This window comes from Oryctolagus cuniculus, chromosome X (genome assembly GCF_964237555.1).
Source record: "Oryctolagus cuniculus chromosome X, mOryCun1.1, whole genome shotgun sequence".
Classification (NCBI taxonomy): Eukaryota; Metazoa; Chordata; class Mammalia; order Lagomorpha; family Leporidae; genus Oryctolagus; species Oryctolagus cuniculus.
The window spans coordinates 110282464-110299433 of record NC_091453.1 but is presented as its reverse complement, the minus strand read 5'-3'; the positions used below and the strand labels follow the sequence as shown (position 1 = coordinate 110299433).

At 42.2% G+C, this 16970-nt stretch overlaps 1 protein-coding gene across 4 annotated transcripts in view; it reads left to right on the top strand.

The window, feature by feature from the left end:
- The window catches only part of HS6ST2 (heparan sulfate 6-O-sulfotransferase 2), a 321540-nt gene that overhangs the window by 258232 nt on the left and 46338 nt on the right, over positions 1–16970 (top strand). For 2 of the 4 annotated variants that reach the window (XM_002720300.5, XM_008273224.4), the window contains exon 4: positions 11338–11424. The exons of the other annotated variants lie outside the window; for them this stretch is intronic. In XM_002720300.5, the coding sequence (XP_002720346.1) occupies positions 11338–11424 (87 nt within the window). The remainder of the gene's footprint in view (positions 1–11337; positions 11425–16970) is intronic. 4 annotated transcript variants of the gene reach the window in all.

Below are 16970 nucleotides of genomic sequence, written 5' to 3'. Positions count from 1 at the left end.
TCCACTTCTGATCGATACAGCTCCCGACATATATGCCTGGGAAGGCAGCAGATTATGGCCAAAGTACTTGGGCCCCTGCTACCTCTGTAGAAGACCTGCATGGAGCTCTGGGCTCCTGGGTATGTGTGTGTGTGTGTGTGTGTGTGTGTGTGTGTGGTGACTTCCTCTGTAACTCTTTCAAATAAACAAATCTTTATTTTTTTTAATCTTTTATTTAATGAATATAAATTTCCAAAGTACGACTCATGTGTTACAATGGCTCCCCCCCCATACCGTCCCTCCCACCTACAACCCTCCCCTTTCCCACTCCCTCTCCCCTTTCATTCACATCAAGATTCATTTTCGATTATCTTAATATACAGAAGATCAGCTTAGTATACCTTAAGTAAGTATTTCAACAGTTTGCTCCCACACAGAAACATAAAGTGAAAAATAATAGATGATTTTTTTTAAATGATGATGAAATCAGATCAGACCTATTGTCATGTCAAATAAACAAATCTTTAAAAAAGAAATAACAGTCATTCAAAAAAATGTGTAATGCTTGAAGCACCTTAAAATGAGAATATTTTCATGTTCTAACTGTTCGTCTAAATATAAATGAACATAAAAGCATAAAAACCTTGGTACAGAGGTTCAGTTCTGTTAAGAGACACAGGGCGAATAGTTTTGGGGAATTTTACTGCCTTTTCTATCCTAAAAAGCCTTGTCAAGACCTTGTTGACAGCACCCTTTGACTTGATTTCTAAGGAGCCAGATACAGTTTTAAATCCTAGATATGTTTGTCCCCTTAGAAGTACTTAGATACTAAGTCCAGTAACAAGGAGAGATTTGAATGCTTTTAACATTAGATACCAATATGTAGCTAGAGAATTAGTGTACTGAAGCGTCAGTGTGAGGTCTTAGGTAGGACCAACCTGTATCAATGTTCCAACTTGTTCAAAATCCTCCTGCTAGTACAAAGACAGAATATGACCCCCTGCTGGATTCCAGTGCCCAAGTTTTTTTCTCCAAACTCCAGGCTGCCGCCAGTTAGTTTGGCAATGCCATTATTCAAATTTGCTGACTCTGGTTTTACTCTACTTAAGTTCTTATCTGTGGACCCTAGAGATCAGAGATGGTACTCCAGTAGGTTCTCATTCTTTTAGGTATGCAATGTGATTGGACATAAGTTATTTAAAGAAACCAAAGTCACATGACTCTATTAGTAAACTTCTAGCCTAATATGTATCAGTCATTGAGTTCAATTCAACAAACATGTTAGAAGTCAAATTTCTCAGGTATGGTTGTCAGTCAACAGACTGTAACAAATGTTATAAGAGATCTTGTGAACGGATATGAATATAATGTGCCCTGGCCCTCAAAGAAGTTCACACATAATGTGCAGGCAGAGTAGACTTTCTTGGAAATCCCTTAAGAGCACACACATATTTATTTTTAGGATTTTTGTTGATTTACTTGTATTATTTTTTTTGGAAGGTGGAGAGAGACAGATAATTTTTTTTTTTTTGACAGGCAGAGTGGACAGTGAGAGAGAGAGACAGAGAGAAAGGTCTTCCTTTGCTGTTGGTTCGCCCTCCAATGGCCGAGAGACAGATAATTAAGCAGAGAGATCCATCCACTGGTTCACTCCCCAAATGCCTGCAACAGCTGAGGCTGGGCCATGCTGAAACTAGGTGGCCATAAGTCAATCCAGGTCTCCCATATGGGTGGCAGTGACCTAACTTTCTTGGGCTATCGTCTTCTGCTTCCCAGCATGTGCATCTAAAGGAAGCTGGAGTCAAGAGTGGAGCCAGGACTCAAAACCAGGCACTTGGGAGGGCATCCCAAGTGGTGTCTTAACCACTGAGCCAAATGCCTGCCCATACACAAACACAGTAGAAAGTGAAAACAAAGTGATTATTTGCCAGAGAAAAGGAATTAAGTCTCCCCCTCAACACTCTTGGTTCATACCATTCTGCAATATAAAATGAGAATCTCATTTCCAAGTAAATGGGCTGACTTCTCCTTTTCCTCTGCATGATAATTCCTGCCAATGCAGTTGGCTCCCTTTGGCTTTTCCTAAAAAGTTCACTGAGACTTTTCTGGCCTACTCTAGGGGAGTCCCTAATATATAATGCTCACCAACTAGGCTCCAGTTGTGAATTTTTAATTATGCCAGATCATTTTCAGTAAATAGAACTTCAGGCTCAATTAATGCTGTCAGATCCAATTTTTGTCTCACCTGCTATTGAGCTCCACTCTGTGGTGCTTGAGGTAATTGCCACTTCCTTAGGAAAGAGGAGCTTCTCCAGAGATACGTGCTGACAGACTAGCATCATCAGCTGCTCTGCCTCAGAAGCTGTGCAGGGGGGGCGTTCCATCCGGCACATGTTAACTGTGTTGTTTGGAAAGCAGGGACAATGGATATGGCTGATTGTTCTCTCAAGTTCCACTAAGATGGCTGTCCCATGCTTCTTGTGAGGCAGTGTGGTTCATGCACAAGCAGCAGCAGCAGCGTCCCTTGGGAACTTGTTACAGTTGTAAGTTCTCAAGCCCATTCCTAGGCCTATTGAATCAGAAACTCGCTATCTCCATTTAAAAAATACTACAGGTTACCTGATATGTGAATAAGGAAGTCTGTGAGCCACTGTTGTTGGGAGATAACTGTCTCAAACTAAGAATAAGCATACTTTCATTCTGTTTTGTAAAAATCCTCATAACCAAGATTTATTTTTTAATTTGTGATTTTGTTTTTTGGCAGGGAAACAAACCAGTCTCTTATGTTTTATACCATTACAAAATCTGGTGAAACACTCCTTTTGTGTTTTTGAAAGTCTCAGGGACAAATAATTTTGTAGCCAGTAAAAATTAATACCTACAGGTGATTTGTAACCAATTTATAGGGGCACATACTTTTGAAAAAATTCTGTTATTCACAGTATCTCATTTCGGTAGTTTGCACATATTGGAAACACAAGAAATATTTTCCTACATTGCTTTATCTGCATTTCATTTATTTTGTTAAATTATTTTAATTATATACATGTACAGGTTATAATATGTTAATTCTATACATGTACTCACTGTGTGACGGTCAAGTCAGGTTAATTGGCATTTTCCCCCTCTAAAACATTTTTAATCGTGATTTTTAAAGGCAAACCAAGGATCACCCTTTTCATAATAGCAACTCAGCTTTACCTTTCCTTTCCTTGATTGCCTCAGGCATAAGTGATTGGTCCCTATATTATTTTTCTAGCACTTTTCCACACCTGTTTATTCTGTTGGGTACACTGTGTTGTTATGTACCTAACATGAATGCCTCTTCCACTTAGTTTTGAGTCACTTGAGGGCAGAAACTTTGGCACATCATTGTATCCCCAAGGCCATACATGCACATTACATGTTTTATAGGTGAGCAAGTCGGTTAACATTTTATAATTTTCAAAGCTACATAGTGGTCTTAAGAAGTTGGAGTGGCAGACAAGGAAATTGAGACCCAGAAAAATGAAACGATTTCATTGGTACATTGTGGAGCCAGGGCTAAAGACCAAAATTTACTTCAATTTGGCAGAGCTAGTAAGTACTGGTTTTAAAATGTTGCCCTAATGACCTCAGCTCAACTCAGAAAGCCTGTGATACTTGGACTTTCCAAAGGCAAAGCCATTGATTTGCACGCAGACAGGTTGCTCTCACCTGCAACTGTGGTGATGTTACTCAGGTCTGGCATCTTGTACCCCCAGTATGCTAAGAGAAAGGACAGAAAGAAAAAGAGAATCAAAACAAAAAGAATGTGAACTGCAAGTGAAGTCAAGGTTTGAAGTTCAATGTTGCTAATCTGCCAGTGTCCTTACATCAAGGTGACAATAGCATGGTGACAACTTTATGGGAATGGGTTGATAGGGATTGCCACCCACCTCGCAGCACCCAGCTTATTTTGTCAAGTGTAAGTATCTGGCTAGGCTAGGAGAATGGGGGGAAGCAGGTGATAGGAAGGGGATGAAGAAAGCCAGGGGCCTGCACTTGCCCTCATTAACCTTAAATTGATCTTTACACTGTTCAGGCTCTTTTACCTGGGCTTGTGATGTAGTCATATAAGTCTTTGAAACACATTTGCAAATCTTTGTACACTGGGGTGGACGCAAACTGATTCTGGTATCAGATGCCTCCTGAAACACTCACTACCCATTCATAGTGGATTCCTGTCCCATCAGGCCTTGCTGCTAATGTCATGGCTTTGAGTGTCACTCCAGAGCAATGATTCTCCATCTGACTCTGTCTTTGATCTTGAGCTCCGGTGCCATTTCTCTACTTTCCTGTGGGACACTACTCATCGATACTTCAACTCTATTTGCTCTAGATCAAATCCTTAATTCTTCTCTAGCCCTGATCCTCCTCCCAACAAATCTTTCTCTTTCACTGGCAAAAGAAATTAGTTTCCCAGTCACCCAGCTTCCAAACCTTCTTGGCAGCTTTCATTTAGAGTTCATTCTCATTCCCCAGATGTAGTTGACCCACCATTCTGTCTATTTTCTTTTGATATACTGGGTATGGTTTCTTTCTTCCACCCTCATAACTACCATTCCAGTCCAGAAACCCATTATATTATATTTCAGGTTTGATTTACCCCCAAACCATCCAACTCCCCATGAGACTGAGGAGCCCAGAGCTGGATGTGAATGCAATACAATGCCACTTCCAACTGTAAGGTATAGTTCCCGTGTCCTCTCGCAGTCTGTAACCAAGGCCACACTCTTGGCAAAGACATAAGGGATTAGTCTATTTAAATGACAAAATAATATAATTTAGGAACTGACTCATGTTCTTTCTTGACCCCAGTGAGGCATTCAGGGATATGACCACTACTCCTTGAGCAGAAACAGCATGTTCCAAGAGGTGAAGGGCACAAAATAGCAGCAATAATCAATGAGCAAATTGCTCCAGTCCCTGCTGCTCTGTGGTGAGCTGTTAGAGTGAAAAATTAATGGAAGGGGAGAGGGCAAGATAATGCAAGCGCCCCAGCTGCTTTTCCAAGACCTATGCAATTACAAGGTAACTGTGAGGTTCTCTGTGAATGGTTTACCTGATCCGTTTAATTGTAGCTGTTTTATAGCTGCAAATCCTCAGACAGCAAGAAGTTAAATGTCTTGATGGCAGCCAGGCTTTGATCTTGAGATTCCTCAATAAGCACTTTGAAATTATGAAGGTACTTCTGAGATATCATAGTTATATTGGTTTTTCATAGCAATAAAGATGAGCTTTCACCCTGTCCTCTAAGAAAACCTTGGTTGTTATCCATAGGGAAGCAAAGGGAAACTAGGGGAGGAAGCTAACTGCACGTGCTTCTTACTGAACTGGAATTTCTTTGCTAGCTGATTAACAGAGATACAGATAATGGGCACAGGGCATGTAAAGGGACAGGTACTCTAATTTAGACACTTCAGGTAGAAGAAATGAAAATGAAAAAGTTTGGAGCAAAGAAAGAAAATCACTCAGGACATAACCTAACGAGAGAAAAATGAAATACAGGAGCCTCATCAACTTTAATTAAAGGAAATCAATATTTGAAGAGCTATCTTGCCTAGTAACAGAACAAAGGGCAAAAATACTTTAGAAATGTGAACTTCTTGGAAAGGAAAAAAGAGTAGGTTTTCATGGGAAAGTACTCATGATTTAATAACCTTTCAAAAGATGATCACTTAAGTGATCTGTTACAGAGGGGCCTCCAGCACCTGCTGGGGAAGTAGATGAGATGAGTTTCTATCCCTGGTAGACTTTTGAGTTTCAAGTGCATTTCCCGAACCTGCGATAGGGTCGTCTTCAGGGAACAAAGAGTAGCCAACCTTTCTGCAAGAGACACTTGAAACAACCCCTTAATAGTAGGTTGGGTTTTGTCTCGGTTGTTACTTACAAGAACACACTCTAGAAAACATTAAGAGCCGAGCAAATGCAACAGATTTGTTGTTATCATGTAGAGGCACTGTCCAAACCTCTAAGCAAGCTTTCTAATCTCACCTATTTTTGCGATCCACATGAACATCAACCAGAATCCATAATCCATAACCAGAATCCACTCCTCCCAGATCATTTGTTAGGGAGGAAGTCAGAAATTTAGCCTATGTGTGTATGGGACAGGCCTGAAGACCAGCACCTACTGCTGAAGCTCCAGAGGCCCAGCATCTTGCACTTCAAAGTCCTGCCCAGACCCTGATAACCTCCCAGGTGGTCCCAGCCCTTCCCCCAAGGAAAGCTCCCAGGAGAACTCTCTCCTCAGGACCAGATGGGTTACCTGACCTGATAACATGGGGCAATAAAACCTTCTCAGACACCCTAAGGGAAGCCCCTCTATTCTGCCCAGACCAACAAATCTGGGGAGGAATTTGCTAATTTTCACCCAACAAATCCTTCTGGTAGGATTCCCCATCCTTTGTCCTGGAGGAGAGGGGAGGTGGGTAAACAGACTCCCTTACAAACCTAGGGAGTCCTAACAGACTGCCGGCTCAGCCCTCTGCCTCTCTGCTGAGCCGCCCGCCTGGCCTGCCCAGATGTATTCTCTCCACTCAACCATGTAACCTCGCTCTCCCCCAGTCCCAGTGACTGGGCGCTCTCTTTGTCCTTTCCATCCTGACAGATGCCCTGTCCCCAATAAAGCCTTATCACTCCACTCTCTGTCTCCCACCTGAATTCTTTCTTGCATGAAGACAAGAACCCCACGGCTTCCATGGCCTTTTCTCTGGTGACAATTTGTCTTCAGGGATGGAAAAATATGTGACATGGGTGTTCCCACTTCCTTTTCTCACACCAGTACTAGACATTAATGGCCAATCATGACACTCCTTTTCACTGAGTCTTTTCATTCAGCAGATATTTTGTGAGCACTGTCTCAGTGCATTTTCTACTGCTGTTAAAAATTATCTGCAACTGAGTAATTTATAAATCAAAGAGGTTTATTTATCTCATGGTACTGGATGCAGGGAATTCAAACACCAGTGGCTGCATTGGTGAAGGTCTCAGGTTGTGTCATAACCTGGCAGATGACATCACTTGGCAGGAGCACATGCTAGAGCTATGAGCAAGCATGTATAGAAGAGAGCTCAGACACAAGAGAGAGGGAAAGGACAGGCTTGCTTCATAACAATCCATTCCCACGGGCCGGCGCTGCGGCTCACTAGGCTAATCCTCCACCTTGCGGCGCCGGCACACCGGGTTCTAGTCCTGGTCAGGGCGCCGGATTCTGTCCCGGTTGCCCCTCTTCCAGGCCAGCTCTCTGCTGTGGCCAGGGAGTGCAGTGGAGGATGGTCCAAGTCCTTGGGCCCTGCACCCGCATGGGAGACCAGGATAAGTACCTGGCTCCTGCCATCGGATCAGCGCAGTGTGCCGGCCACAGCAGCCATTGGAGGGTGAACCAACGGCAAAGGAGGACCTTTCTCTCTGTCTTTCTCTCTCTCACTGTCCACTCTGCCTGTAAAAAAAAAATACCATTCCCATGGTAACTGAGTGAGTCTCAGGAGAGAGAACTCATTCATTGCTTCAAGATTGCATTAATCCATTCACATGGGCTCTACCCCTATGGCCTAAATGCCTGTTAGAGGCCCTACCACCTCTCAATATCATGACATTGGGGACCAGCCCTTAAACTGAGTTTCGGTGGGATCAAACCATAATAAGCACCCACTTAAAAGCTAATTTGAGAGACAGATAAACAATAAAATAAAAACAGTACCACATGGCAAATATTAAGGAAAAGAGGTGTTGACTGTAACTATTATAGCCCAGCTCATTCTTCTGAAGTACAATTTCAGTTTCCTAGGACGCTGAAAATTAGTCTTTAAAATTTCAGTACTGTTGCAGGTGTAGCAGCAAAACTATTTTTCATAGATCTGAGTTAATTTGAAAAGAGCTTTCAAAGTGCCATAGGAGATGCAGAAGTTTCTGTATGCCACCTATCAAGAAAGTGAATTAAGCACATCTTAAACTGCTAAGGTGTTCTCCCACAAGTATCTGTGACCTAGGGGGAAAACAATCAAACAATCAAATTGGAGTGAATCTGATTGCCTTTTGGTTTAAGTACACTGAATACCATTTCAGCATCAAATTACTCAATCAGGAACACTTTGCAAATGCTGAGGAGTTGAGTTATCATAGTTTTTCCACCTGAACACAATGTGCATAAGACTGTCGTGCTTTTTTTTTCTTTCTGATTTTGTAGTGTTAGAGATATGCCTGGAGTCTATAGAAAAGAGCATAGTTGATAGATGGAGACAGTCAGCCAACCAGGCAGAGAGAAGGAGAGCTGGCACTCATTAACTTTTCCTATCAGAATTCACCTGGAATTGTTTTCATGAGCCTTTGATGAGGCATGGTTGTGAGGCACTGGAGGGAGGAAAGAGTCCTCCACTCAGAAGAGGGATAGCTACACTGGTAGAGTGTCGGAAGCCTGCATCCCTACTCTCTGGGATTTCAGGCCACAGCCTTTGAGATTACAACTCAAAGAGGAGATCAAAGCAAAGAGGTCTGACAAGTGGCTAGAGACCGACAGATCAAAAGAAAAACTTACGTGGGCCTGTTTCAGATGTGTAGGTCAGGAGCTAACTCTGATTCTAGGCAGCTCCCCCAATCTCCTATATCCCAAATTGTTATCCATATAGCTTAGAAGCAGGCAGGGCTCGTTTCTGTAAGTCTCTGGGATTGCTGGATGTTTCAATAACTAGGATTCTTGGCAGCACCTTAATTTGGGGGTTGTTGAGCCATGTCTTGCCAGATCTTTGAGAATCCCACAGAGTCTGCAACCGCAGTATCTTCTCTGTCTCTCATGGAGCACTTCTGGAAAATTCCAGGTCCTTGCTATCAGTTTTGTAGATCTCCTTCTCTTTCAGCCTTCGAGGATTCTAGCATCTTGCTGGATCTTTGGCGGGGAGCAGTGACTTTTCCCGTCAGTGTTCAGCAAGCTTGTCTTTCTGTACCACAGTCCTTAGTGTGTGTACAAAACTAAGCTCCTAGGACCCAAGCCTGCCACAAGTTATTTTTGCTTCCCCTTTCAGATACATTTTACTGCTGTGAGGGGATGTGTTATTTACACAGAACAAACATTTTGAGCGATTTGATTACTTTCACCGCCAGTGTTGGTGCCATACCTTCCCTGGGTGATTTATCCCTGAGAATGTTTTTGCTTTGATTCTCCTCACTTCTGCACTTGCAGGATTTGGCAGTAGGTCAGAGGGGTCCTTACTCCTATCTGTTAAAGAACTACTGCTTCTGGGCATCTCCTCAGACAGTTTTCCCTGATGTCCTGCAGTGCCTTGCATTGCATTTAAACAGGGTCACGTGTCATGCACATTACAGAGGGCTCTTGCCCCCAAAGGCACAGACAGGGGAATTTTCAAATGGGAATGGGTGTTGTTTCATTCAAAAGAACATAAATGCAAGAGTGTAGTGACTTGGGAAGAGTTAATTGACCAAAAAAAAAAAAAAAAGTTAATTGACCACCTAATCTGAGCCCAAGGGTGTGCAACAGACATGGAAGGATCCCTTGTTTTGGAATGCTTCCAGTCAGGTTTCCCACTGCCTGCTGTGTGAGTGATGCTAGGAGGAGGAAGGCCAAGTGGCCAGTGACCAGGATATAGCAGTGAGATAGTTGAAACCTGCCTGTGTTTTTGTGACAAATATCCACTGTGCCAGGCTGCACCCACCTTCTGGAAGAGATAATTTGCAATTCTTCTCAGAGTCTTTTGTCCAATTGTTTGGACTCATCACTTTGTTTCTGAGGTTGGCTCTGGTCACAGGTCCAGCTAAGGAGTGCTTTGCCAAGACATCAGAATGAATAGGTAGGGGCAGTGCCAGGTGGGTTCTTCAGGCCCCACGTAGAAGGTAGCCACATTCCAGCGAGTCCTCACACCGTGTGAGAAACCCAGCACTTTGTCCATGCTAGTTTTAGGCACCTTGCCCAGGACGGAAAGTGTGCCTGTTCTCTCCAGAGCCCGATCCCAGCAGCAGACTCACAGCTCATCAGGTGTCTCCCGTTTCAAAGGGCTTCTTTTTGCATCTCTTGGACACTGAATCCTAACTGCTCACGCTTTTGCTATCAACCTGGCTTTCTCTGATTAGCCTTCCTCTGTGCCCATACACATCTGTAACCTGTTTGCAGTCACCAGGAATGCATGATTGCCTTTTGTTGCAGTCACACCCGTGTAGCATTTGAAGCTGATGCATGCAGGGCAGTATATCAGTTTTGACCCCCACCCCACCTCAAATTCCCACAAACAAATACAGTTGTTCACAGACACCTATTTCTGAGGTGCGTGAAGGATTCATAAATATCCAGAAAGCTCTGGGGCATGCTCTGAGATAATATTCTGTGCCTCTGGAAGGTTCTGTTATACACTTTGAAAGCCTGGATATGCATTTTTCTTTCTTTCTTACTTTCACTTTTTATAAAAGGTTATGCTGATGTAGATACTACTAACAAAAAAAAAACTTTCTGATGAAATCAGGATAAATAATTCCACACATCATCAAGTGGAGAAAAAGGCTTTGAATTGGTTTCCATGGAAATCTGAAGATGAAGTAAAGTAATAACTTCAAGGCCGAGCAGCTGAGTTGAAGATAATGGTGAAATAGTTTGATAAAGGAAATAGAATAAAGTAATCAAGAGGACTCCAATCAATTATTTCTTTTTGTTTACCTTTGGGTGATTAATTTGTCTGCGTTTATTAACCTGATGAGATTAAGCAGACCTTCCTTGTGATTTATTTTGTAATTGTTTCCAAGGTTTGACATAAGCTGTGGAGTTATTGAAGGTGGAGATTTAAATTCAATTACTCATGAACCAGGTGGTGCTTCTCCTGAAAGAATATCTGAATTCATGGCCTTCCCATGTAACATTATGAGTGAAAATTATTAATTCATTGGATAGTATCTCCCAAAGACTTTTGCAAATCATTTGGCACCCACATACTTCACTAAAAGTCAGCAGCTTCAGAACTGAACTTGTAATGCAGATAATCCACTGGCTGGAAAGAAAGGATTTTCTGTTAAAGGACTACTTATTTTATATTATATTTTATTAGAGTCTTCTTTGAGATCTGGGCTGTGGTGCTATCATTAATGGAATTCACTAGCTCAAGTTTTGAATGCCGAAAGGATAGCGTACTTTGAGCTTGACCAGTGGTTCCCACTGTCTACCTTTGAGGGATGCCACTAGGTAGGACCAGGTTTTACTTTGACAGGGAAGAGAGAGAGAGAGAGAGAGAGAGAGATAGAGAGAGAGCACGCATGAAACTCTTTAAATGAAGTAACTACTTTTTGTCTCTGTGATTCTTGTTGTATACATATTTTTTTCTATTCTTTCTGTGGGTATAGTAAGGATAGACGAGGTTCTGCAAACACTAACCCAGGCGTCAACTCTCCATCATCTGCAAAGGCCCGGAACGCATCTAAGAGTGGGAAGTAAGTGCAAAGTGCCCTGTGCATCTGACATAGCTGTCACAAAGCCATGTGATGTTCTCATTTTGTCATTCATTTGTATTCACTCAACAAAGATTTATGGGATGCATTCTGTGTGCCTCACACTGGGCTAGTCAGTGGGGAATTGAAAAGAGTAATGCATGTGTCAGTAATACTGGATGCATGAAGAATGAAAGAATGGGACGGGGAAAGAGGCGAAAGTCAGAGATGGCTTTGGAAAGATAGCTTCGAGCCTGTGAAGGACAAGGACACTAGTCCATAAGGGCAAGGTAAGATTTGAACTATGACTTTCAAAACTTAAAGAGAGAAGGAGCAGAAGCGATTCATTGTTTCATAATTTGCACGATCTATGAAAATCTGTCTTTGATTCATACACTGAGGTTTAGGTTTGAGTTGGAAGTATCTGGGAAGCCATTCCATAAATTTCCTGCTTGAATTGGTTTAAGTACATTAACATTTTAATCACATCACTGATTTACATGATTTACTATTTACCTAGTAAATAGCAATGTACCATTTCCTAAATGACTTTTTGGTATTTCTAAAACTTGTATTGGCTGAATATTTGTGCTCTTAGATTTATGTCTTTGAATATATTCTAGAAGACAACATTGGCTGGTCTGTCCTTTTGGTTTCTGCAAAGCCTGGCAGTGTGAAGCAGTGCGATCCCATGCATATGACATACCTTTAATTAGGCATTTACCCTTTGAAGTGGCTGCAACCCTCTGGTGAATGACTCAGATTCCCTGGGAGCTTTCTCTCTTGGCAGTGTGAAGCGTTTTGCCAGGCAGAAGCACACCCAGCCTGCATCTAGGAAAAAGATGAAAGATGCCTTCATCATGCTAACAGCTCTAATCGAGCAATAAGATATGTCACTACAAGAGCACAGCTTTGCAATGAAAGGTGAATTTGTAATGGTCATATATTTTATGTATTCAGCATTGGACCATAAATGCTGCACTTTGAATATGATCTTATATTCAATTCCCAAAGTGAAAGATCTATTGGTTGCTTTTTTTCCTTCTTCTTCTCCTCCTGAATACAATTTCAGGTTTGCATAGAAAGCTGAATGTGGGCTATCTTGGAGAATATAAAAAGCACTGGGGAAGATAGAAGACTAAATCTCTGAGTGGTTAGAACTCGTTTCAGTTATTTATTGCCAAGCACTGCCATCAAAATGATGTATAAATTATGAAGGAAAGGAATTGATGCACACATTCCCAAGCAACTGAATGTTTCCAAATTAGTCCCAAGTCATTGTTAGCGCACACTGTCAGTTGACAGATAAGGCCCTGGGGAGTGGCTTTTAACTCCATGTTGGCAGAAATGGCAGCCCCGACCTGGCCATGGTGTACACCCTCTCATGCTGACGTCTACAGGGTACAGGTTTGTCTGTTAAACTCTCATGTGTGGATGTTTGTGATTAGCTATTGTGTTTTGAAAGGGGCAATGTTTTGTCTTTTGGCTGTGTAAGAACCCACTCTTTTACTCTTTGAATGGAGAATCTCATAATAAGCCTCAAAAAGAGCAGTTGGTAGAATTTGACATCAGATGACATAGAGAACGCGTACCTAATACTAGTCCCAGGTTGTTCGCAGTAGGAGACCTGAATAAATGCATTCTTAAGTAGATAAACATCTCATTTCACATTTGCTATATTTGGACATCCCAAGCTTTTGCCATGAGGGCCTCCTTCACACAATCTGAGCCAGGTGCTTTTTACTTGCCATATATAGGGACTCACAGATTGAGTTAGTCTTTGTTTTTTTTTTTTTTAATTGATGTAAAAGTGCTGCAATAATCACTTCAAAGATATGTGTGCTGAGGCTGGTATTGTGGCATAGCAGGTAAAGCCACTGCTTGCGTCACTGATAGCCCATACGGGTGCCAGTTCATGTCCTAGCTGCTCCACTTCTGATCTAGATCCCTGCTGATGTGCCTGTGAAAGCAATAGAAGATGGCCAAAGTGCTTGGGCCCCTGCACTCAGAGACCCAGAAGAAGCTCCTGGATCCTGGCTTTGGCCTGGCCCAGTACTGGCCATTGTGGCCATCTGGGGAGTAAACCAGCAAATGGAAGATCTCTCTCTCTCTACCCCCCTGTCTGTTTCTTCCTCTCTCTCTCTCTCTCTCTCTAACTGTGCCTTTCAAATACACAAAAAGTAAACCCTTTTTTAAAATATGTGTACCAGTGCCCCTCCCCTTGCTTATCTATCTACCATCAGTTTTTGGGAGGTTTTGTGGATTTTTTTGTCCTGTGGCTTCTTTTTTCTCCTTCTTAGGACAGCTTTATCAACAGCAGAAGTAGTGACCTTCCACAGCTGTGGTGAGACTCTTGGGAGGCATTTTTCTCACTGTTTAGAACAGTGTCTATCAAAGCATAGGGCCTACGTTACAGTTGAGAGAGTGTTGTTATTTATGGTTCCCAATGCATTGTCCACCTAGCCTTGCTTTTGGTGTGTGTGATGATGAATGGATGATAGGTTGATTTGTGCACCCCAGGGCTTTTCCACCATGGTGCCTTTTCACAGCAGCCAGCATGGAGGGTGCTGTTCTGCTTGGGTTTCAGATATTATTTGACCTGATGACAGTGGGATATGGAGCAGTTAAGAGTTTCTTTATGTTCCTTTGAGGCCAGGTCCAGCCTGGGAGGTAGATGAGTGTTTTTCTTTTCTGAAAATATACTCTCCTCTTTTTTGAAGAAATGAAAAATAAAAAATTCAAGCTGCTTCAAATACACATCATAACGAAAAAGAATATATGCACTCAGTGAGTGCTTTGGATCAACCTTGTACTGAGCTCTGGATACATGTTTTTCTCATCAATACTCACCCACCCAATACACATGAAATCGGCATTCTAATTTCTGTTTTACACATGAGGAAATTGAGGTTCAGAGAGGATAATAGTGAGCCCAGTTGGGGTCTCCAAATGAACAGTTTTAATGGAAATGTTAACACAAATAATAATAGTAATAATAGCTAAAATATGTTAAGCATCTACTTTGTGCCATTGTGCTTGAGGTCACATTGATAAGTAAGATACAATAGGTCCCCCTCACATCTTAGTAGGGGAGACAGAGGATGATGACCAGGTATTTAAGTGCTATAATGACATCATCGCAAGATGCTGGAGCCCACATAGTCAACTGCAGGGTTGGAGTGGGGAAGAGATCATGTGGGGATTTGAACGAAAGCCTGAAGCTTTCTGTTTTATCCACTTACTCTGTGGGTAGCAAGGTGAAGTCAGATGAAGAAAATGCAAGACAACCACTCAATTGGTCAAAACAAGTTGGGGTTGTGAATTTGGACAGAGCTCAAACTGAATGTCCAGTTGTGCCTTCTTCTGACTTTTGATCCATTTGAAACCTACTAAAATTCATGCCAATGAGCTTTGAAAACCTAAAGCATGAAAGTTGTGTCAGTTCTGCTTGCTCTGTTTCATTGCTTGGGTCTGAAGCTGGGTTGCCATCCCCCTGTGTCAGGGAGGAACAGATGGAATGGGATATGTCTGAAGAGCAGAGCTAGACTGCCCCGCCAGTGACTTTCAGGGAGGTACAAGCAGTTTCTTCTATGCAATCAGCCAAATTGACGAGACAGAAAACATAATCAATGCAGAGCTACAGCACTGAGATCAGGAAGCCTAGATTTTGCAGAGGTTGACCCATGACCGACAAGTCTAGGCCATTGAACCTCTTTGGTGATGTGAACCTGTTGTTCTGGCCAACACAGTGGGCCATGGTCAGTCCATTTACTGACCCATTGGAGTCTCTAGAGAGCACTTGAACTGTCAACACTGAGCATGCTTAGTAGCTACAAAGAGCCTTTTTAAAAATTTGCATTCTTTGGCTGAACAGATAAGGGCATTATGACTCAAGAAAGGTAAGCCACTTTCTCAGTCGTGCATCTGGTTAGTAGCAGATAACAGCCTAGAGCCCTGCTTCTAATACTTGTTCAGCACACATTGCACTATAATGTGTGCCATAGTTCTTCTCCCTGAGAGCAAGATACTTCAGCCAGTCACACCGAAGAAGGCCAGGAGCTAGGTGTCTGGATGCCCAGCCAAGTGCTCTCTGCTCCATTTCATATGGTGTTTGTGTGGATGGACTCCACTAGTCGTTCTGCAAGCAGAAACTTTTTGGAGAAATTAGGATCATCGTACTTTTTGTAAAATAAAGCAACAACGGTGAGGAAAGGAAAAGGCATGCATTTCTAGAACACTTCAGTTTTCTCTGCGATAACATCTTTCTGGTTTCTGTTTTGACAGTCACTTTTTCTCAACGTTATTGTGGAGCTAGCTAGAGCCTTTAATATACACTGCCATCCATAAAGCAATAAAGCAAAGGCATAGATCACTGCAGCCTTTTTTCCTCATATTATCCAACCAAGACTGAAGGAACACACACACACACACAGAGATATGTAAAATGTCTATAGACACATTCAGAGGCATCCATTGAAGGATGAGATTGCAAGCAGTTGAGATGCTTGAGATGCAAGCAGCTTGAGATGGTTTTCACATAGGTTCAGGCTAGGGAATGACAAGGACCAAGTCCAATTTTCAAATACTGGTGAAGGCCACAATTCTAAGAGGGCCAGAGTAGAGCTCACAAGCAGTTCCTAGAAATGATACCTTAAATGTTGAATTAAGTACTATCAGCGTTGGCTGAAATGAATTAAACCAAGCGAAAGGGGGATACTGCTCTGGGGAGAAATGTGTATAAAAGGGGTCTACGAGATGATCAAGTCAAACCTTGCTGACTTCACAAATTTACATGGGACTGACCCTCGTAGCAGGTGCCATAGGCAACTTGACTCCAACTCGTTTTCGCCAAAAGTGTCTCAGCAGTGAGGAGCACACAGCTTCATGAATAAACATATCCACACCCCTTTGGTTTTGGTTGGAAGCAGCCAGATGAAAAACTTGACTGCTTTAGAAAGAAAAGACGGAGTCTTGCTCACTCTGTGTGAACTTAGCATGATGCGGTTTTATGTTCAGATTCAACTGTTTACACGTTCAGTGCTGGAGTCCAGGGTCCTGCATATTATATCGTGATTGTCATTTCCTCCAATTGAGAGCCATGTTGAGACTGCTCCTAAAACCACTGACTTTGTCTCCCTGTGTGGATGAAAGACTGTGTGTGTGTGTGTGTGTGTGTGTGTTTTCACTTCAAAATGGTTGTATACTAGAGGAATATAACAATCAAAAGGACAAGTATCTGACATTTCAAATAGTGGAGGTAATTGTATGTGATGATCATGTTAGTTAGACTAAGGCTAATACCACTAAAAACTGGTGACAAACCAAAGCATGACACTGCTTGTTTTTTCCTCTCTTGTTTTTGTTTGCAATTGCTCCCTTGTAGAAAACAACAGATGTAAAAAGCAGCGTAAACCAATGTTAGAATGTATTCTTCAAAACAACTTTTAGCAGAGTGTTCTGCAGATGCGTTTATGTGGAACCTAATTGCCAATTCTTTCAATATTCTCCATCCAGGATAGTGTGAGACCTTCGGTCACAACAACAACGTC